Source organism: Schistocerca serialis, chromosome 6 (genome assembly GCF_023864345.2).
Source record: "Schistocerca serialis cubense isolate TAMUIC-IGC-003099 chromosome 6, iqSchSeri2.2, whole genome shotgun sequence".
NCBI lineage: Eukaryota > Metazoa > Arthropoda > Insecta > Orthoptera > Acrididae > Schistocerca > Schistocerca serialis.
Window position 1 is genome coordinate 372,272,048 of NC_064643.1, and position 24,156 is coordinate 372,296,203.

General features: G+C 45.5%; 1 protein-coding gene across 1 annotated transcript in view; it reads left to right on the forward strand.

Annotated features, from left to right (window-relative positions):
* The window catches only part of LOC126484878 (pro-interleukin-16-like), a 76,478-nt gene that overhangs the window by 40,867 nt on the left and 11,455 nt on the right, over nucleotides 1-24,156 (forward strand). Inside the window, exons 3-4 of the mRNA XM_050108474.1 lie at nucleotides 4,224-4,479; nucleotides 6,658-6,857. Coding sequence (XP_049964431.1) covers nucleotides 4,224-4,479; nucleotides 6,658-6,857 — 456 coding nt within the window. The remainder of the gene's footprint in view (nucleotides 1-4,223; nucleotides 4,480-6,657; nucleotides 6,858-24,156) is intronic.

Sequence of the window (24,156 nt, forward strand, 5' to 3'; positions counted from 1 at the left end):
TTGAGTCACCATTGTGACATGGCTAGCCGTCATGCGTATTTACCTACCTGGTAGGGCCAGGCGCCCGCTGGGGAGCTGTGGGTTAAGTGCTCGCTCGCATGAAGGCGAAAGAGGGATCCTGTTCTGTAATCTGAAGCAATCTTCTTTATGACGCTACAGTTCTTCTGTATTCTACGAAAGACAACGCTTCATCCTTCACAGGTTTTAGTTGCTCCATTTAGGAGCCTTACATGAATTTTGTTTGGACTGTTTACTTTCACTGTAGTGGTTTTATTTCTGTTACTTGACTCTGGATTTTCCTTGAGTCCAACTCTCTGGATGGACGCTGTAAGAAGCAGTGACTTGTAACCGACCAAACAGCAAAATATGTTTTCAGTACCTTCAGGAAGAGGACATAGTTCGAATATTAGTTTCTGGAAAGCGCTTGAGTACGAAAGCAGCCTTGTCACATCATATATTCGTACCGTTTATTCGAAACGAGCCCAATTACTAGATCATATATAGCACTATAAAAATTACTGTTGAAAACAGTGGCTGAGTACTTACAACTCAGGTTAACTACAAGAAGCAGTCGTAAGCTTTAGTATGCTAATATTTTGGGGCTCCCGGTCTGGCGACGGTGACGTCAAAGCAACGTACAGCGTAAGACTGGAACGTCATCGCCCCTTATTATACCTCCACGATTTTAGCCTCGCTGTAGTAGTAATCGCAGCAGCATCCTCGAGCGGCCGTCGGTTATACGCCTTCAGTGGCCAGGAATTCCATCCCTTGCACGTAAGTGACAGCGTTGCCCACAAATATCCCACTCCTCTGTTAACGTACGATGTGTGATCAAAAAATAACAGAAATTTTTCTTTTTCTGTAATAATCTTTATTTATTCATCAACAACTACTTTCTCCCTTTCAAAAGGAATGCTCTTCAGAAAAAACACTCCTGTGCCGGCACTTTTTCATTCTTGGAAGCGCTTGTGGAATTCACTTTTCATTATGGTGTTCTGCTTCTTCAGCGATTCTGTATTTATCTCATTAGTGCTGGCAAAACGACTTCCTTTCATGGTTCTCTTCAGCCTCGGGAATGGAAGTCGCAGGAGACGATATCCGGCGAATACGGTGGCTGACGCAACTCAACAGTTAGTTTTTTTTCCCTAAAATCACGAATAAATATTGAGCGTGAGCGGGAGCATTATCGTGATACGATTTCCACGAGTTGTTGTTTTTGGTCGTTTTCATCGCGCTGCTTCACGCAGATAGCTTCCAGTTAGTATTCATTTTTGAGCATACAATCATAAGGCAGGACCTCACGCTGCCCTATTGGATTGTAATCGCAGAAAACAGTGAGACGAACCTCCTGATGTGATCGAACTTAAGAAATATTTTTGGTGGTCTCAGATGTGATCGAACTTGTCGAATTTTTTTGTCGGTCTTGGCTCCTCAGGCAATTTCCATTGGGACGACTGAGCCTTGGTTTCGAAGTCAACTCTGTAACCATGTTTCGTCACCTAGAAGTTCTTGATCGTTGTCGACTTCATTCAGTAATTCATGAGCGATGTCTATGCGACGTGGTTTTCGGTCGAAATTCAACAATTTCGGAATTAACTTTGCTGTTACATGTTTCATGCCTAAAACGTCCGAAAAATTGCTCGGCGTGAGCGAGAGGATATGCCGACATCATAAGCAACTTCTGCGCTGTTTTGGCGATTTTAAAAAACCATTTTTCTGTACTACTTCTTCCTCATTGTTGTCAGTAAGTGATGTGCTAAGGCGTCGTCGTTATCGTCTTCAACGTCTTCTCTACCGTCTTTGAAAGGTTTATACTACTCGTAAACTCTTGTATTACTCGTAGTAGATTTTCAAAAGCCGCAGTGAACATCGAGAATGCGGTGCTTCACTTTATTCCATTTTTCAAGCAAAATTCAATGCAAATTCTTTGGTCTGTCTTTTACGAAAGCAAAATTTCGGCTCGCACTCGAAAACACGTACATCTACATCTACATGGATACTCTGCAAAACACATTTAAGTGCCTGGCAGAGGGCTCATCAGACGACCTTCACAATAATTCTCTATTGTTCCAATCTCGCAGAAAAAACGAACGCCTACATCTTTCCGTGCGAGCTCTGATTTCCGTTATTTTATTACGACGATCGTTTCTCCCTTTGTAGTTCGGCGTTAACAAAATGTTTTGCATTTGAAGGAGAAAGTTGGTGATCGAAATTCGTGATGAATTCCACCGCAACGAAAAGCGCCTTTGTTTTAAAGATGTCACCCCAAATCCTGTTTCATTTCAGTGACACTCTCTCCCCTATTTCGCGGTAATACAAAACGTGCTGCTCTTCTCTGAACTTCCTCGATGTAATCAGTCAATCCTATCTGGTAAGTATCCCAAACCCCGCAGCAGTATTCTAAAAGAGGACGGACAAGTATAGTGTAGGCAGTCTCTTTTGTAGATCTGGTACTTTTTCTAAGTGTCCTGCCAATAAAACGCAACCTTTGGTTAGCCTTCCCCACAACATTTTCTGCGAGTTCCTTCCAATTTAAGCTGTTCGAAATTGTAATTCTTAGCTATATACTTGAATTTACAGCGTTTAGATTTGACTGATTTATCTTGTAATTGAAGTTTAACGGATTTCTTTTAGCACTCGTGTGGATGACCCCAGACTTTTCGTTATTTAGGGTCAATTGCCAATTTTTGCACCATTCAGATACCTTTTCTAAATCGCTTTGCAGTTTGTTTTGATCTTCTGATGACGTATAAATTTAACTCTTCTATTAACTTTTCTCAAAAAATTTCACTAAATAAATGAAATAAATAAAATCTTTAAACGAACAAAGAAAATAAAAAAATTCAAAGATGAAGGTAAAAAAGTCTTTCAAGCGAAGTATATCAACTTACCATAACGAAATCGTGATAAAGTACTTCGAACTCAATAAACCCAAAAGATATAATAGCAACTTAATAAAAATATAAACGGATGAGTCACTGCCTAAAAAACTTAAAGCCAACAATATCCTCATAAAAACAATTCTAGTATATTCAGCCAAAAACATTAAAGTAAAACCAACCGCACTATATTCAATATTAAACCCTGAAACTAATTCGGACTCACCGTTAGCAAAATCAAAAGGGTCCGATTAGTTTCAGCCAAACAAGAAGCAAAACAAGCCAAAGCTAAACGGAAAGAAATAATGATAAATCAGCAATAAAGGTGGTAATTTATAAAATCAAAGATGTTAAAACTACCAATCAAAATAATTAAAGATAATAAAATCAAAGCCAATCTAACGTCATAAGAAATTGTTTGAGCAACAGAACGCAGGGAACCTAACAAAGAATAATTTGAATTAGAAGACCAACCAGCAATTATAACAGTATAAACATCTAAAGTAGTACAACATAAAAAAAGATAAGAGAAAGAACACATGTAAGTTAAGTAAGGAAAAATTACTCAAACACCCAAAGAAATTATTAAATTAAAAACAGGAGAAAAATAATAAATAATTCGATATAATAGGAATAGGCTGTGGAATCCCTACAAATCCTACTTCATTTGGACCTTTACGAAGCTGAATATAACCTAAAACCTTTCGCTCCAACAAAATTAAAAAAGCAATTTCGACAGTCAACAATAAACTGAAAGAGCAAACATACATAAGGAGCATGTGTAAATGAGATAAAAGAATTTTGAAAATCGGATGTGTAAAGCCCGCGAAATTAAAAAATTCCCGTTACTTTTTGACCACACCTCCTATTTTAAAATGTTAAAAGAAGGAAATTCCCTCCGAGAGAGGTGGCGCAGTGGCTAGCACAGTGGACTCGCATTCGGGAGGACGGCGGTTCAATCCCGCGTCTGGCCATCCTGATAAAGGTTTTCCGTGATTTCGCTAAATCGCTCCAGGCAAATGCTGGGATGGTTTCTTTGAAAGGGCACGGCCGACTGCCTTCCCCATCCTTCCCTAATCCGATGAGACCGATGACCTCGCTGTTTGGTCTCTTCCCCCAAACAACCCAACCAACCCCAGCCCAAGCAAATTCCCCCTGTTGGACCATGACTGCATTCTCGGCTGCCCGTTTGTTGTACACACCATTCAATCCCTCCACTAGAACGGCACTTGAAATGCAGTAAACATTATGGCAATAGGCGGACCACTTTTCATCCCGAGTCTTCTTGAGCTGACGGCCTCCGGTGGCATTGTTCTAATACCAAGACTGCCTGTGCCCCGCCAGGCCGTGACGGCGCCGCTGCCGCCGCCGCCGGCGACGTCGGTGTCGACGACGTTCTACGTGCCGTCGCCGCTGGTGGAGGAGCCGACGTCGCTGCCGCCCACGCTGGGCGGCTGCAGCCGGCGGTCGTCGGGCCGAGGCACCAGCACGGGCACCGACAGCGACAGCACCGGCACCGCCTCTTCCTGCTCGGCCTCCGGCGCCGCCGACCACGGCTACCACAGCATCGAGCGGCCCCCGGCCTCGCAGCCGCCCCACGGCCGCCGCTGGTCGCTCGCCGCCGACGCCTACGACGCCGCCGCGCGCGCCGCCTCGGACACCGACAGCGGCTTCGCAGGTCAGTCTCTACTACGATGGTCAAACATCGAAACATGGATACTCACAAGGGAACCTCTCCATCGCCCCCCCCCCCCCCCCCCGCCCCTCAGATTTAGTTATAAGTTGGCACAGTGAATAGGCCTTGAAAAACGGAACACAGATCAATCGAGAAAACAGGAAGAAGTTGTATGGAACTATGAAAAAAATAAGCAAAATATGCAAACTGAGTAGTCCATGCGCAAGATAGGCAACAACAAGGATAGTGTGAGCTCAGGAGCGCCGTGGTCCCGTGGTTAGCGTGAGCAACTGCGGAACGAGAGGTCCTTGGTTCAAGTCTTCCCTCGAGTTTAATTTTTTATTTTCGGACAATTATTATCTGTTTGTCCGATGCGAGGTAACTGCGCCGTAGTATGGGGACGCTACACCGAAACAAACATCGAAACACACGACGTCAGTCGACTACAGCGCAAAAACGTTAAAAACATATGTTTTGACAGAGCACAGGGAAAACTGTGCGACTGTGAAACCGTTCCATTCATTTGTTGCAGTTTATGTGACAAACTCTTATGTTTTCATCACTATTTTGGGAGTGATTACCACATCCATAAGAAAACCTAAATCGGGCAAGGTAGAAGAATCTTTTTACCCATTCGCCAAGTGTACAAGGTAGGTGGGTAGACAACATATTCCTCTCATGTGACGCACATGCCGTCACCAACGTCGTATAGAATATATCAGACGTGTTTTCCTGTGGAGGAATCGGTTGACCTATGACCTTGCGATCAAATGTTTTCGGTTCCCATTGGAGAGGCACGTCCTTTCGTCTACTAATCGCACAGTTTTGCGGTGCGGTCGCAAAACACAGACACTAAACTTATTACAGTGAACAGAGACGTCAATGAACGAACGGACAGATCATAACTATGCGAAAATAAAATTTTCACTCGAAGAAAGACTTGAACCAAGGATCTCTCATTCCGCAGTTGCTCACGCTAACCACGGGACCAAGGCATTTCTGGGCTCACATTCTCCTTAATGTTGCCTGTCTTGCGCATGGACTACTCAGTTTGTATATTTTGCTTATTTTTTTCGTAGTTCCACACAACTTCTTCCTGTTTTCTCGATTGATCTGTGTTCAGTTTTTCAAGGCCTATCCACTGTGCCAACTTATAACTAAATCTGAGGGGGGTGCGATGGGGAGGTTCCCTTGTCAGCAAAAGTCCATGCCAAATCATCGATACGAAATGAAGAACCCAAAATTAGCGTAAAAAGAAACAAACAAATTCACCATCTGATCTACAAGATCTATACACCTATTAGAGGACATTAATGTGGGGTGTGTTCACCCTTCGCCTTTGTGACGTCTTGAACACTGTTGGAAGAATTTTTAATGAGTTGTCTGGATTTCTATGTGGGAACGGCAGCCCATTTTTCTTCAAGAGCTAAAACCACAGAAGTTAATGATGTTGGATACAGGAGTCTGGAGCGAAGTAGACGTTCCAGCTCTTCCCAAACGTGTTTCATTGGGCTCTGGCCGGTACTCTAGGCGGGCCAGTCATTTCATGAATATTATTGTCCACAAACCAGCTTCACACGTCCTGCCTTATGACAAGGTGCATTGCGATACTGATAAGTCATCGTCTCCGAACTGTTACTCTACTGTGCGCGGTACTCAGTGCCGCAAAATGCTTCCATATCCTTTCGCAGTTAACGTATTCTTAAGCGCAATGAGAGAGCCACACCCCAACCACGAAACACAGCTCCACCACCTGATCCAAACTTCGCTGTTGACACTACACACGATGGCTGGTAAAAGTTCCTCAGGCATTCGCCTAACCCAAACCTTTCCATCGGATTGCCACAGGATGCAGCCTGATTCGTAACTCCAAATCATTCGTTTCAGTTACCCACTCCCATCTCTTTACATATTTGAAGCGTACTGTATGTGTTTTTGGTTGGGTCTTTTGATAATTGGTCCGCACCCTCTAGAAGTTGGTACAAATCTCCTCGTCGCAACCATTTGCATCGATGGCCAGAGTTCCCTCGAAGTTGCTGACGCCCCCACAGTGTAACGTGGACGTGACGCGGCCGGTGACGCAGAGGCTCCGTTGTTTTGCAGAGCACCCGCCCCCGCCGCGCGCGTTCGCCATCGGCGGCGTGGTGTCGCGCCAGGCCGCGGAGACGCCGCTGCCGCCGCCGGACTCTGGCCCGGCGTCGCTGCCGCCCGACGACGACCTCCAGCGGCGCCGCCGCGCACTAGTCGCCGAGCTGCAGCAGCAGATCCGCAGGGGGGCGCCGCACCGCGACGGCAGGCACCTCGTGAGTACCGCGGCTCTAAACTTCCAAGGCGTTGCGCGCTTCGTCTACAACTTATAGGCTCGGTCCACTAGACTATCGCTCGTTACTCATACGTGGACGTAATCAGGATAACAGTAAGGGTAACAGTATAGTACGGAAACTTTAGATAAAATAAAAAGAAAAAAAAGCGGACTAGTGCAAATAGGACGCGCGATCTGAGACTTCCGCACAGACTAATTATGTGTTTATAAAGCTCATCTCTAGGTTCTGATGAGTGAATTTGAGAGTGTCAAAAAATGTGACCAAAATGGCCGTATCTTTCGATTGATTTGACTTGGAATCTTAAATTTTTACACCACCAAAGGACCGTAGAGCCTAGTATTTGACATAAATTTAAACTTGAGACCCTGTCCGTTTCTAAGTAAGAATCGTTCAAATGGCTCTGAGCACTAAGGGACTTAAATGCTGAGGTCATAAGTCCCCTAGAACTTGGAACTGCTTAAACCTAACTAACCTAAGGACATTTCACACATCCATGCCCGAGGCAGAATTCGAACCTGTGAGCGTAGCGGTCGCGCGGTTCCAGACTATAGCGCCTAGAACCTCCCGGACATATTTACTGTAATTGGGTCAGTCATTATTTCGTTATTGCTATAGTTACAACCCAACTACAAAAAGAAGTACCGTCACGGGAACCATATTCAAAGAGTACACACATTGAAGTCTGTCTGTGTTTGCTGCATATGGTGTGAAACTGACATACGCTAGCTGTTGTACTAGTGCGCACTGACCATGGATATATCATGAAATGAAGTGAGTCCCACAGGGTTCAATTTTGGGTCCACAGCTGTTCTTTATTGTGTGAATGAGCTTCAGCGTAACATTCGTCAAGTAATATTGGTACTTTCGCAAACGGTACTAGTGGTTTAGAGAGAAAGCCGCAGAAGAAATTGTTAATGTTGTTTTTGAAAGACCAACTAACTAGTTCACTGAAAATGAACTCTCCCTAACTTTGCGAAAACACACTACAATCAGTTCTGTGCAACAAATGGAGTTACACTGACGACTTAGACAGCACGGGAACAGGTGTCAGTAAACAAAGTAGAATATTCCAAATTTATGTGCACCCATATTGATGAGAACTTGAACTGGAAGAACAATTAAATAAAGCTACTTTCTCTCTTCCTGACCTGGAAACAAACGAATTAGTCTTAAAATTATACATACAGATAATATATATAAAATGGTCGGAAACAGTCAGAAAAGGATGTGTGTTGCAAGGAAGGTCGTGCTGAGAAATAAATGTGGAAACAAAAATTTTGTATGTTGCGCCGTTTTCGATTTAATTAGCATTGAAGTTACAAGCACACCGTTGTGCGTGCAAATTCTAGTGGCCCGTCGGAGACGGTGTCGCCAAATATGTTCTTAGTTTTGTTTCCCGAAACCGAACAGGGGAGCGATGCAAAAATTGGACAAGTGCCGGCAGTAAGGATCGAACCCGGGCCAGAAACTAACCTGTTTCGGGAGCTACCATCTACGCTATGAGAACGTTTTTGACACTAACGGTTTCTGGCGGTCGCTTGAATTTGCGCGCGCAACGGCCTGATTGGCTGTTCTAGGCAGGTTCTAGTGGAGCTGGTTTGCCGTTTTCTTCTTCTGACCTGTTAGTAAGTGTCAGATGTGTATCTGTATTGCATGGACTACTGTGATGAGTGCTTTATGACGTTGTTTTGTTTGGATGAAGAGGAGGGACAGGTTGAAACCCGGGACTGTCACATAGCTACTCCCCTCGAATAGCACAGGTCACCATTATCAGTGTTGCATGGCCTAACTTCGTGAGATAATGCGCAGAGGTTTGGAATTTAAAGTAGGACAAGGCGCGCAGAATGATGATCAGCAACTTCATGCTTCGCACCCGTTCTCCTCTTGCCGTCTAAATACCGAGAGCAAAAATTTTCCCACCACCATGGTTCGAACTAGCTTACCATAGAGCCGACCGCCACTGTACAAACGTGTATTAGTGATTACAGATACGCAAGCGGATAATCTCTTGACATATTCTGCATATTTCCACTTCAAAATGGAATTCTTTTCTGAAGTATCTCACCACTTAGAAAGGAAGTATTGATCCAGAAAAGTGAGCATTAAGAAAAATCTATGGTGTTTGACCGTAGTCATCTTCTAGATTGCTCTTCAAGGAGTTGCATATTTAACTGCGTCTTGCAAAACGTAGTTTCGCTGATGAAATTCGTTATAAATAATGTATTACGATTTGAGAAGAATACCTTCGTCCACATATACGACATTAGAAGGAAAAAATATCTTTATTGCTCATTTTTAAATCTATTAGTGGGTCTGAAAGGAGCTCTGAATGCACTAATGAAAGTTTTCCGTCGTTTTCTCAATACCGATAATATAAACTATGTTATGGGTACTGAAGCAAGTCTGAAATTAATCTAAAATAAAATCTTCTGAACTCGTCCTGTTCCATAATCAGGACTGAAAAATATGTTCTTTTGTGTTGAATTTAGGTCATTGTACTATTTAGGAACATGCAAGTGGCCAGCATGTGGTCATCCACTGAAACTAATCACGTATACATATTCTGTAAACTTTTTCACATCATCTCGTTAAAAAAAGTCGTCCAGTTGATCTGTTGATCCTGTAATTAACCGATATAACCATCAGCCGTTTGCTGTTGTATCTTCAATTTTCTCATGGTATTCAAATAAGAGACCGTTTTTGTGAGGATCAAACAATGATTGCATATGCTACGATGTGCACATGGTGTTGCGCCGTTGTCCACGCGGTAGCAGCTGAGCTGTATGTCTGTAATGTGATGAGATCTAACGTTACATTTTGTCAGCTTGTGAACTTTCAGGCTTGGGTACTCCGCATTGCGACGGTTTATTTGGAAACCCCCACTGCAGGACAGAAACAGATAAAAAGCATTTTACGTAATAGGAATGCGCCCATACACTTCCGATGTGTGTTCGACGGAGGATTTTCCTCCTTGTGTAACAAGAGACGAAACTACAGTTCATATCATCGAGCTCATTAACACGACTGGAGACAGTGGGGCAGCGACGGAAACCCGGCCAGTGGCTCGTCCGAGAGTGCTGGAATTCAGTGCCACAGATGTGAAAAAAAGCACGCCCATATCTGACATGCACTCGCCGAGAAGTGTTGTCGCTTGGCAGGAGGAAGTGGACACAAAATTGCGAAGTCATCTCCTCACCACCGGTGAGAACGTTGTCGAGTAGAAACAGAGCAATAAGGAGAAGAAAAACAGAAAGGAAGAGAGAAAATTGAAAGAGGATCTTCTAGAACCGGAAAAATGTCGTTCTGCGAAAAGGAAATCGCTCATAGATTCTTAGGAAACCGTTTAAAAAATTACGCAGGGTGCTTTTTTTAATACCTTTTAACCAATGACCTAGTGCACGTTTAAAAGTTTTCACACTAAGCGTAATGGGGAAACATAAAAAACACAACAAACTGCTATAACGCAAAATATAGAAAGCCACAAAAAATCACGGCATGTATTAAATAAAATAATGAAAAGACACTTATGATGCTTTAATTTCAGCAAAGCATGTCTGGGTAGAAAAGAATAAAAAGACATTGAAGAATGAATCTCATTCTGGAAACATCCCCCAGGCTGTGGCTAAGCCATGTCTCCGCAATATCTTATCTTTCAGGATTGCTAGTTCTGCAAGGTTCCCAGGAGAGCTTCTGTAAAGTCTGGAAGGTAGGAGACGAGGCACTGGCAGAAGTAAAGCTGTGAGGGCGGGGCGTGAGTCGTGCTTGGGTAGCTCGCGAAAGGCAAAGGTCCTGAGTTTGAGTCTCGGTACGGCACACAGTTTTAATCTGCCAGGAAGTTTTAGAAAAAGACATTGTTTTCACCTAAGGCGGCACATATGCGAAAACAAATTTATAACATAAATACCTACGTTTGTGTATTTAAGTTGGTGTTATGGCAGCTATGTTTGACACATCAGAAAGCAAGCTCATAGTGTATATACAATGCCGGAAAAAAATAAGTACATCCCTTAGAGATTTTCCAGTTCGCTCAAGATTTATTGTTGCAACTGCCCTTACGGAGTACATGAAATGTTTACATTTACGGATCAATAGCACAAGCGGTTCCGAGGTAGCAGTTATCGACCTACGCTCAAACGACCGCAGTAGTGCGTGGTGTAGCCTCTACGGGCGGCATTGCAGACGCTGATTGTGGCATCCAGTCGATCGTACAGGTGGCGAATACTGTCCTGGGATACGTTAAGCCTCGCCTACTCGACCTCATCACGTAGTTCTGTAAGAGTTGTTGTTGACGAGCCACTTCTCGTCCCATCATAACCCACATGTGTTCGATTGGAGACAAGTCTGGAGGTCGTCCTGACCAGGGAAGTTATTGCACCTCTTGAAGAGCACGTTGAATTTCACGGGCAATGTGTGGTCGAGCGTTATCCTGTTGGAACAACACATCACCTTCCAGTTGCAAGAACGGCAAAAGAACAAGTCGAACGACATTCTGCGCGTACCGAGCGCTGGTTACTGGCCCCTCCAGAAACACCTAAGGTGTACGAGAGTTGTATCTTATTGCATCCCGGACCATAAGGCCTGGGGTACGGCCAGTGTGTCTTGGACGAATACACTCCACGTGACAGCGCTCACCAGGTCTACGTCGTAGTCCTAAACGACCGTCACTTAACGACGATCCTGGCCGGCGTCTGTTTTGCGTGCACGTCCAGAACCTCGTCTACGGGTTTGAGAATGTCCACGTGACCACTACCAGCATCGTTGCGCGACGGACGCAGCACGTCCAACTTGTGTGGAAATTCTGCCAAAGGATCATGCCCCCACTAGCAGGGCCACAATATGACCCCTTTGTAACTCGCTCAGTTGGCTGCAGAAAGCAGGAGCGCGTTTCCGTGGCGAGCTGGTCTGCTTGCTTCACACGTTTGCACTACATTGAGACTCGTGATTGTCAGCATTCACTGTTAAAGGGTAGACACAGATGGCGCTCTGCTAGCTATGCCACTACGCTATCTGTCGGTGGACGACGTTGAAACCATTATCAGTACATCTATTTTCCTCCGGATGGCATATGCTGCCATCGGACTACGAGGCGTGTTTTTTAAGTAAGTACCGTTTTGAAATTAAAAAAATACGTTCTAAGATATCCCAATAATTTTATTTTTACATGAAAGCCTGTACCTAAATTTACGTACTGACGCCATTACAGTCTGATTCTTCCTTGTTTACGTTGTGTACTGAGTGTTCAAGATGCCTCCGATAATCGTGAGTCCCACCGACTGTGAAGTACAGACTGTTATAAGATTTCTTAGTGCTAAAGGTCTAAAAGCGATCGATATTCATCGTGAGATCTGTGCAGTTTACGGAGAAAAAATTATGAGTGATGGAATGGTAAGAAAGTGGGTGAGAGCATTTAAAGATGGCCGCACAAATGTGCATGATGAACAACGGAGTGGGCGTCCTTCGGTCGTTAATAAAAGTTTGGTGCAGGAAGTGGACAATAAGGTGAGAGAAAACAGACGCTTTACGATTTCCTCCTTGCGGGATGACTTTCCTAATGTTTCTCCTAGTGTTTTGTATGGCATAGTGACCGAGCACTTGAATTACCGAAAATTGTGCGCACGTTGGGTACCGAAAATTTTGACGGATGTGCACAAAACCAAACGTTTAGACAGTGCATTGACTTTCCTTGAGTGGTACCACAACGACGGTGATGATTTCTTAAGCCAAATTGTTACGGGCGATGAAACATGGGTGGCCTACGTCACACCAGAATCAAAGCAACAGTCCTTGGAAGTTGAGCAAGGGCATCGTTTTGCTTCAAGACAATGCCCGTCCGCATGTGGCGAATCAGACCAAAGATCTCATCACATCTTTTCGATGGAAAACTCCAGATCATCCTCCGTACAGTCCCGATCTTGCGCCCTGACTACCATCTGTTCCTGCAGTTGAAGAAACACCTGTGCGGCCAGCGTCTTCAAGACGATGACGAAGTCAAAACAGTGGTGATGCAGTGGTTAACAAGTCAGGCGGCAGACTTCTATGAGGAGGATATTCAAAAACTGGTACAACGTTACGACAAGTGCCTCAGTATTGACTGAAATTATGTAGAAAAGTAGATTAACGTACAGGCTTTCATGCAAAAATTAAAATTTTTGAGATATCTTAGCACGTCTTTTTTTAATTTCAAAACGGTACTTAAAAAAACACGCCTCGTAAAATCGACGTCGTCTTCCCAAGTGTGCATCTTAGCACGTCTTTTTTTAATTTCAAAACGGTACTTAAAAAAACACGCCTCGTAAAATCGACGTCGTCTTCCCAAGTGTGCATATTTTTTTCCGGCAGTGTAAATATGTCCTTTATGTCATTTCTCTACTGTAATAGCAAGCTTTCCCCATTTCGATAAAAGTAATCCTTCTCTTTAGTAAAACAGTTCCAAGCTTTGTACTCTGCCTTTTTTCTTCAAGGAGGATGCTCCCCGACAAAGACGTCCATACTGACAGTTTTCCTTTTCCCCTCTTGATCGTTCTCACTCCCCCAGCTTAGCTCCAACAGATACCGGCTGCTTGTCAGTTTGACAAGACGGGCTGCCCTGCCTGGTCCACTTAGCTTATCTAGGCGAACGCGGTAATGCAGGGGAGAAGCTTTGACAGGCGTAATTACAGTCGCTCCGGAGGACGGAGCGAGCCACAGGCCGACCCATTACGTCTACCCCGGGACCTCTCCTCGGTAACGCCGACCCGACCCTTTGTAGGAACACCCACGCCGACAGCCGCCTGTGGCTCGCACCGCCCCCACCCCCACCCTTCCGCCTCTAGTGCCGTCTTACTCGCCCCCGCAGCTAAACAAAGGGGGAGAAGCCCAGTACCGCTGTTGTACCTCGTTCTGAACGGGAAATAGTGAATAATTTGTTCATTGTGGTAACGGGAGCCGCGGAGAGGAGGCTTCTTTTCGATCTAAATGTAAATTGCAGTCATTCACGGACACCCCTCACGCGGATATGCAAACGCCTGAGTAAAGAGCTGTAATGCATAACAGCCTCAAAGGGGACGAGGTAAAGCGATATTCATTTCTTCACGAATAAAGAGCGTACTCTTTCGAAAATAGCATTTTTGAATGTGATAAAAATACATTCATCACGGTCGTTGTCTGGGAAAGAATGATTTCACCAGCTCAATAAAATCTATGCATTTCGTATCAGATTCCTTGTGGTCTGGAACATTAAATCCTTATCTTCCTTCGTGTTACACGCTTATATTTGCGGAAGAAGGACCCGTTTTTGTTAGTAGTGGAAATTCTGCTACCTCCACCATCAGCATGCTTTCAACGAGATGCTGATGAGCCAAAACATTATAACTACTCCCCATCGCGAGATTGAATGTCGCCCCCTCACGTGAAGTGGTAAGGAAAGAATGTAAGCGGAGTGGGGACGATACGGACCCCATTTCGGGAAATCTACTGACATTCGCGACTCCGACAAAGAGCAGATTTACGGATTTCCAGCATACTGGGATGCAGAAGATTAGCAACTTGTGATACGATTTCAATGTGGTAGTCACCTAAAGTTGCAAAATAGCTCCTGTTTCTTACTAAATGATGACTAATTACGGGTTTTTAGTCACAACCCATTCTTAATTCAACCATCCAGTCAGAAGAAATATTACTCCATATAGCAAAAAATCAGGACAACCGTTATCGAAAGGAATGTAAAGCAAGTGATTATGAAACCGGATACTAACAGAAACTTCACTTGCTTTATACTTTTTCGGGTAACGATTGTCACGATTTTTTGCTATGTGGAGTAATACGAGGGCTGTTCAGAAAGTAAGTTCCGATTGATTGCGAAAAGGAAACCACAGTGAAACTCAGAAATATTTTATTTGTAACAGTTAGCTACACCTTTCAGCTATTTCTCTACGTAGTCACTGTTCTGACTTAGACATTTGTCGTAGCGTTGTACCAACTTTCCAATACCCTCATCATAGAAGGCATCTGCCAGTGCTATCCGCCAATTCTCTACGCTGGCCTACAGCTCGTTGTCTGTGCCAGAATGTTGTCTTCATAGCCAGCGGTTCATGTGAGCAGAGATGAAACTCAATTACGGGCTGTATTGTGGGTAATGAAACATTTCCAATTGAAAACGATGCGGTAGCATCTTCATTGCCCGTGCAGAATGCGGCTGAGAATTGTCTTGAAGAAGAAACCGCACCACAGTTATGTATTGTTGGCTGCATAGCTTCAGGCGAAATTTCTCACCCGGCACTCGTACTTGGCGGGAGACACTATTTTCTAGACATCTTTAAGGGCTCACTGTGAGCTCATAAATGAGAAGAGCGACGTGTTGCTATCTAGAGTTATACTAGAGACACTACCCAACACATCTGTGCAAAGCTTTATCGGATTTTCGTAGTCGTTTCCATTTCGCGACCGATCGGAACTTACTTTCTGTACACCCCTCGTATTTATTCTGATTGGATGCATGATTCAAGAATGGTTTGTGAATAAAACCCCCAATCTAGTCATCGCCAAGTAATAAACAAGAATATTTTGCAACGTTGGCTGTCTGTCATAATGAAATTGGAAAAGACAGATTGGTGTTGTCTGGCACCTGGGAACGAGCATTTCAGAAACGCCGAAGCTAATCGGCGACGTGGTGCTGGAAGCTCGTGCATCACTGAACGTGGAGGTCGGAGGGTTGTTCGCTCTGTAAAGCAGGGTAGGCGGAAACCTGTGGCGGATCTGACAACCAAGTAAAGTGCCGCTGCACATGCAGATGTTTCGGAGCACACTATTCAGCGCAAATTGTTGAACAAGAAAGGGGAAAAAATTGGAAATTTGTGGTACGCTTACACACTACTTAATATAACTTACTCTAAGGACAACTCACACACGCATGCCCGAGGAAGGACTCGAACCTTCAACGGGGGGAGCCGCGCGAACCGTGACAAGACGCCCGAGACCATGCGGCACAAGAATGGGGTTCCGCAGCAGACGGCCGTACGTGTCCCCATGGACATCGTTGGATAGATTGCAGGTGGCATGGGATCAGCTAGATTAGACCGTGAATATATGCAAATGTGTCGCCTGGTGGGATCAATCACGATTCACCAGGTCAGTGGTTGGGTCTGGGCGCGCCATCATCCACGTGAATGGCTACCCGTGTGCCGCAATATAGGCGCCGTAACCTGTGCCTCACACTTCCGAGAAAGCAGAAGTCACCACGGAGGTAAAAATCGCTTAAATGTTGTTCGTTATCGAAATTGAAATTGTCTTTATATTGACGTGTTTAGTAAAGGTCCTAACCGAAAGAATGAAGTACACTTATCACAAGGAAAGGAACCAGTACGAAATAGAGTGAAGTAGAAAACAGTAATAACAGCAAGCAAGAGTGCCTATCCTCTATTACAGATTCGGCCAAATTTCCAGGTAACACACTGTTTTCTGCAGATAATATTGATGGTCAGTGCTGAGGTCGTTCTATAAACAGGACGCGGGCGATTTCCTTCTCAATCTGAGCCCGAACTTTGCCTCTAATGACATCGTCTAAGGGAACTTAAATAGTAATCTTTTCTTATTCTTTTCATTCGTTCACGTCATTTCAAGATCTGACCCGAAAGGCTCTTCGTGTATCCGTATTCAAGCACATAACATTTACATTCCATTTAGATCCCGGAATAAGCTGTTACCATGGAGGTAGACATTTTATGTTGGAGGTACGCGTTGCTAAGCAGCCCTGAGAGAGCACTTGCTACTCAAGCAACAGCGTGATGTAATCCTCCATTTTAGCGGGGCTGGCTCACATTGTGGTTCGCACTTCTACCATAAGCCCCCGTGGAGAACTTGGCAAAACTCGCCCGCTCGGGTGGAAACGGCACCTTCCTTTTTTTCCCTCCCTCGCCGGTTGGGAGACCACATTAGGGAGCTTAACTCCTAGCGGGGCGCAGAGCCCTTGCCGTAAAGATTATGGCGCCGCGCCAGCAACTGTTACTGTCCTCGTGGAGGGCGGTAGAAATATGTTTCACTTTCCTTGTTTTACGGCGCATCCTGTCTCCCGCAAATTCGCTCAGTTTTTGTTCCTTTGCCAAGTCTCTCAAGCGAAAGAGGTTATCCAAGTGTTTTACTTTGTGTATCGACCATCTCGTTTCGTTGTTTTATACTTCACCGCTGTTTTTCTTTATCTCCATGTTACGTTGATTGGTAGATGTGGCATACATAGCGAGGTCCTCACGTTGCCTCGGTACAGGTGTCTCCGTAGCGTAGAGACTTCTACTGAGCTTCGCTATAGGGAAGGCCCCCATCTGACGCATAGTGGTGTGCACTTTCTCTTAGGGTAGGAAGTCATGAGTAAGGGCTGCGCCATCTAAATAAACGGCCGTGGAGCGTGGAGGTATGGCCATTGGTTGACCCTGATGCCTAGCTTTGAACCACATTTTTGTTTTATTTTTATTTTTAGGGCATTTCAGTTCTCCACCCTGAAGGAAGGAGAGCGCACAATTCCAGAGCGTGATTTTCTCTTTTTTAAATATTAGATTACATTTGTTTCATTTTTATTACGTTTCCTATTAGTATGGTTCCATAGCAGTGCTTCTTAAATTACGTTGACGTGATATACACTACTGGCCATTAAAATTGCTACGCCAAGAAGAAATGCAGATGATAAACAGGTATTCATTGGACAAATATATTATACTAGAACTGACATGTGACTACATTTTCACGGAATTTGGGTGCATAGATCCTGAGAAATCAGTACCCAGAACAACCACCTCTGGCCGTAATAACGGCCTTGATACGCCTGAGCATTGAGTCTGATAGAGCTTGGATGGCGTGTACAGGTACAGCTGCCTATGCAGCTTCAACACGATACCACAAATGGTTCAAATGGCTCTGAGCACTATGGGACTCAACTGCTGAGGTCATTAGTCCCCTAGAACTTAGAACTAGTTAAACCCAACTAACCTAAGGACATCACAAACATCCATGCCCGAGGCAGGATTGGAACCTGCGACCGTAGCGGTCTTGCGGTTCCGGACTGCAGCGCCTTTAACCGCACGGCCACTTCGGCCGGCACACGATACCACATTTCATCAAGAGTAGCGACTGGTGTATTGTGACGAGCCAGTTGCTCGGCCACCATTGACCCATTGAACAGACGTTTTCAATTGGTGAGAGATCTGGAGAATGTGCTGGCCAGGGCAGCAGTCGAACATTTCCTGTATTCAGAAAGGCCCGTACAGGACCTGCAACGTGCGGTCGCGCATTATCCTGCTGAAATGTAAGGTTTCGCAGGGATCGAATGAAGGGTAGAGCCACGGGTCGTAACACATCTGAAATGTAACGTCCACTGTTCAAAGTGCCGTCAATGCGAACAAGAGGTGACCGAGACGTGTAACCAACGGCACCCCATACCATCACGCCGGGTGATACGCCAGTATGGCGATTACGAATTCACGCTTCCAATGTCCGTTTACTGCGATGTCGCCAAACACGGATGCGACCATCGTGATGCTGTAAACAGAACCTGGGCTCATCCGGAAAAATGATGTTTTGCCATTCGTGCACCCAGGTTCGTCGTTGAGTACACCATCGCAGGCGCTCCTGTCTCTGATACAGTGTCAAGGGTAACGGCAGCCATGGTCTCCGAGCTGATAGTCCATGCTGCTGCAAACGTCGTCGGACTGTTCGTGCGGATGGTTGTTGTCTTGCAAACGTCCCCATCTGTTGACTCAGGGATCGAGACGTGGCTGCACGATCCGTTACAGCCGTGCGGATAGGATACCTGCCATCTCGACTGCTAGTGATACGAGGCTGTTGGGATCCAGCACGGCGTTCCGTATTACCCTCCTGAACCCACCGATTCCATATTCTGCTAACAGTAATTGGATCTCGACCAACGCGAGCAGCAATGTCGCGATACGATAAACCGCAATCGCGATAGGCTAATATCCGACCTTTATCAAAGTCGGAAACGTGATGGTACGCATTTCTCCTCCTTACACGAGGCATCACAACAACGTTTCACCAGGCAACGCCGGTCAAATGCTGTTTGTGCATGAGAAATCGGTTGGAAACTTTCCACATGTCAGCACGTTGTAGGTGTCGCCAGCGGCGCCAAACTTGTGTGAATGCTCTGAAAAACTAATCATTTGCATATCACAGCATCTTCTTCCTGTCGGTTAAATTTTGCGTCTGTAGCACGTCATCTTCGTTGTGTAGCAATTTTAATGGCCAGTAGAGTAATATAATCATTTTGCGTAATAAATTTAAGAGAAAATAAGGAATTAAAAAAAATGTTATTAGGAAGTTAAGCAGTTAAAAATCAGTATAACTTTTGTTATTGGTAAACAGGTAAACACGATAATATGAGAGCATGCTGAAAAGTAATGCGTTCGAATTTTTTATTCTGTCCTCACAATCGGTTTAGGTATTACACGTCGTGGATATAACTCGGTCGTCTTTCGTGCTTCACTGACGCAAGTTGCAATCCTCAGCCATTAGAAGGCGCCGGCGGCGGGTAACGTAACTATATCGGTGTACTGGGAGAGCTTCAGAAACTGAAAGCACGAATTCGAAGAGTTCGCGCACGCGTGAAGCATCCTCTTCTTCAGCGCGACAGTGCCAGGCCACAGACGAGCGCTGCGACATGTGCAACAGTCCGACGCCTTGGGTTCATTGTCATCGATTATCCTCCATACTGTCCCAACTTGACCTCATCCTATTTTCGTACGTTTCCAAAACTAGAGCAAGTTCTTATTGCATCGATCCCATAACCCATCTGTTCCTCGGAAATATTGGGCATTTTTGATAATTGCTTGCATATTTGGCAGGAAATAACTCATAAAATTGATTGACTGTGTGGAATATTGCAATTTGTGGGACACACACTCAAGGTATCAACAACCTGGTCTCTCGTTGGGAGAAATGTGTTCGTCACCAGGGTGACTATGCTGAGAAATAAAGATGTAGAATGTTAATAACGTTTGTTTTATTTCGAATGCTTTAAGAGTTTTCACAGAAGAAATTTGGAGTCTTTACTTTTCAACACGGCCATGTATTTTACACAGTTGCTGGCCGTTGTGGCCGCGCGGTTCTAGGCGCTTCAGGCCGGAAACGAGCTGCTGCTACGGTCGCAAGTTCGAATCCTGCCTCTGGCATGGATGTGTGTGATGTCCTTAGGTTAGTTAAGTTTAGGTAGTTCTAAGTCTACGGGACTGATACCTCAGATGTTAAGTCCCATAGTGCTTAGAGCCATTTGAACATTTTTTTAAACACAGTTCTTTGCGCCACATGTCCTGCGTCGCTCATAGAGAGCGACGTGGACTGTCACTTCCCCTGCCTTTACTTTTCGCTTATAGGACTGAGTAGCTAGAGAGGAGGTCAGTGAGCTCTGAGACCGTAGTGGTATCTCATATCCCCGTCCTCTCTACACCCATGAGATTGCCTCCGCCCTCTTCCTCTCACAACGTTTCGGTAGTATCTGGGTTAAATACGCGAGCGGTCATGTCATAGCACGTCTTTCGTTTTGAGGACCAGATAGATAGAGTACCTGGCTAATCTGAACCCGATAATGAGTACTTCTGGCCGACTCTGAAACGGGATCCACATTCTGTGTACAGATACTTGTTTAGCATCGCTTCCGTGTGCTGCCCTATGTGCATTCATAAGGTGTTTCATTAATGATTGTTTCCAGGTTAATTGTTGAAGCCAACAGTCACAGTCAGTGCTTAGCTCGACACTTGAAATGACGGGTGTTAAGACCAGCCGACATACAGTCCTGGAAATGGAAAAAAGAACACATTGACACCGGTGTGTCAGACCCACCATACTTGCTCCGGACACTGCGAGAGGGCTGTACAAGCAATGATCACACGCACGGCACAGCGGACACACCAGGAACCGCGGTGTTGGCCGTCGAATGGCGCTAGCTGCGCAGCATTTGTGCACCGCAGCCGTCAGTGTCAGCCAGTTTGCCGTGGCATACGGAGCTCCATCGCAGTCTTTAACACTGGTAGCATGCCGCGACAGCGTGGACGTGAACCGTATGTGCAGTTGACGGACTTTGAGGGAGGGCGTATAGTGGGCATGCGGGAGGCCGGGTGGACGTACCGCCGAATTGCTCAACACGTGGGGCGTGAGGTCTCCACAGTACATCGATGTTGTCGCCAGTGGTCGGCGGAAGGTGCACGTGCCCGTCGACCTGGGACCGGACCGCAGCGGCGCACGGATGCACGCCAAGACCGTAGGATCCTACGCAGTGCCGTAGGGGACCGCACCGCCACTTCCCAGCAAATTAGTGACACTGTTGCTCCTGGGGTATCGGCGAGGACCATTCGCAACCGTCTCCATGAAGCTGGGCTACGGTCCCGCACACCGTTAGGCCGTCTTCCGCTCACGCCCCAACATCGTGCAGCCCGCCTCCAGTGGTGTCGCGACAGGCGTGAATGGAGGGACGAATGGAGACGTGTCGTCTTCAGCGATGAGAGTCGCTTCTGCCTTGGTGCCAATGATGGTCGTATGCGTGTTTGGCGCCGTGCAGGTGAGCGCCACAATCAGGACTGCATACGACCGAGGCACACAGGGCCAACACCCGGCATCATGGTGTGGGGAGCGATCTCCTACACTGGCCGTACACCACTGGTGATCGTCGAGGGGACACTGAATAGTGCACGGTACATCCAAACCGTCATCGAACCCATCGTTCTACCATTCCTAGACCGGCAAGGGAACTTGCTGTTCCAACAGGACAATGCACGTCCGCATGTATCCCGTGCCACCCAACCTGCTCTAGAAGGTGTAAGTCAACTACCCTGGCCAGCAAGATCTCCGGATCTGTCCCCCATTGAGCATGTTTGGGACTGGACGAAGCGTCGTCTCACGCGGTCTGCACGTCCAGCACGAACGCTGGTCCAACTGAGGCGCCAGGTGGAAATGGCATGGCAAGCCGTTCCACAGGACTACATCCAGCATCTCTACGATCGTCTCCATGGGAGAATAGCAGCCTGCATTGCTGCGAAAGGTGGATATACACTGTACTAGTGCCGACATTATGCATGCTCTGTTGCCTGTGTCTATGTGCCTGTGGTTCTGTCAGTGTGATCATGTGATGTATCTGACCCCAGGAATGTGTCCATAAAGTTTCCCCTTCCTGGGACAATGAATTCACGGTGTTCTTATTTCAATTTCCAGGAGTGTAGTAAAGACTTCTACCTAATGGGGAACTTTTAGAAGGGTAGATGATAACAAAACATTATGACCAGTACCCCCTGCCAAATTAAATGCCTTCTGGTGGCGTTCCGGCCAAGTTAAGCGGTAAGGTTGATTGGTTGATTTGGGGGAGGAGCCCAAACAGTGAGGTCATCGGTCTCGTCGGATTGGGGAAGGAAGTCAGCCGTGCCCTTTCAAAGGAACAATGACGGCATTTGCCAGAAGCAGTTTAGGGAAAGCACGGGAAACCTGAATCAGGATGGCCGGACGCGGTTTTGAACCGTTATCCGCCCGAATGCAAGTGCACTATGCTAATCACTGTGCCGCCTCGCTCGGTAAGCGGTAAGGAAGGTGGAACAGATACGAATGGGGAATCATTCAAGCGACGATACGAGCGCCAAATGGCGAAATCCACTGACATAAACGACAGTATGAAAAAGTGCAGATTATTACGACCCGGCGCGTGGGAACGAGGATTCCGGGAACGGCGAAGGAGCCGGACGTCCGCGCATCACAGAACATTGAGGTCGGAGGCTTGCCGTCTCTGTAAAGCAAGATAGGTGGCGATCTGTGGCAGGTCTGACGACAGAGTACAATGCTGGTGCAAGCTTTGGATTCCACGAAAACAATTTTTTGACGCCAAAGAGAAGCCGCCTAAAATAATTTCAGATTTATTCAGTAGTCCGATCAGTGAAATTTAATTAATGCTTCTGCGGTCAAACTCGGCTCTGTTTGAAAGAAATATAAAAACACGTCGAAAAAGAATAAAGTCTCTATAGTTGAAATAAGAAATACATTAATCGACACCCTAAGATGTCTGAATGAATGGAAGACTACCAATTTTGTTGGCATACAAACAAAGATTGAAGTGAACAAATTAAAGAATGAGAACCCTAACCAAGAAGTAATTACTTTGATTTCGAAATATGAGGAAGAGACAATGGCTTTCTATACCAAGCATTTGGTTACTTAGAGAAACGGGCTATTTCTTTTAGTAAATATCAAATATTTGATTGGGTGTCACTCTCTGAAACCCCAGATTGGGTGATAATTGAAAACACTATTACATGGCTGATTAATAATGGTGACAATTGTTTTCAGGAGTATATGTATCTGAAGAGCTTTTTAGAAACTAAGTGTGACTCGGAAGAATGGGAGTCTAAACACTCCGTGGAACAAAGCTGGATTTACTTTCGTAAGGAAACCGAAAATCCTGAACGCAAATGCCAACTGCTAAAATTATTCGAGTATTTGTTTTCTACTCCCCCACACAACGCCACAGTGGAAAGAGTAATTTCGCTGATGCCGGCCCGTTAGCCTGATGAAAGAAACCGACTACTGTCAGGGACTGTGGACTCAGTTTAACTACAAGCTGACTTGCATGGAGCGTTATAAATACGTAAAAGGAAAGAAAATACTCGCAGAAGAAGGTTAAATCTTCTGAAAAATATGATGTACCACCTACTTTTGCGCAACAAGTTTCGTGTAATTGTGTAATATAAACTTTTTACTTCGTTTCTACACCCGCACACTTTAGTGTGTCCCGACGAGACACCAGCAATCCTAAGCGAGCTCCATTAGTGCATGCTATTCCACGATATCCCGTTTTGGTTAAAATAAAGTATTGATTATGTCAAAAAGTCCGCCCCGGTAGCTGAGTGGTCAGCGTGACAGACTGTCAATCCTAAGGGGCCGGGTTCGATTTCCGGCTGGGTCGGAAATTTTCTCCGCTCAGGGACTGGGTGTTGTGTTGTCCTAATCATCATCATCATTTCATCCCCATCGACGCGCAGGTCGCCGAAGTGGCGTCAAATCGAAAGACCTGGACCAGGCGAACGGTCTACCCGACGGGAGGCCCTAGCCACACGACATTTCCATTTATGTCAAAAGGCTTTGGGCTGTTGCTGTTTTCAGTATCGGCTCAAAGAAAAGCAATTCCTCTCGAATGTTAAACTCGTCAACGAAACGAACGTAAGCAATCAAATAAGCATCTTTAAGAATACCAGTCGCTTCGCCACTTGAAGTGCAGAATAGTTGTTGAGTAATTTATCGATTAACTGCTTCTGCGCGCTGTGTCATT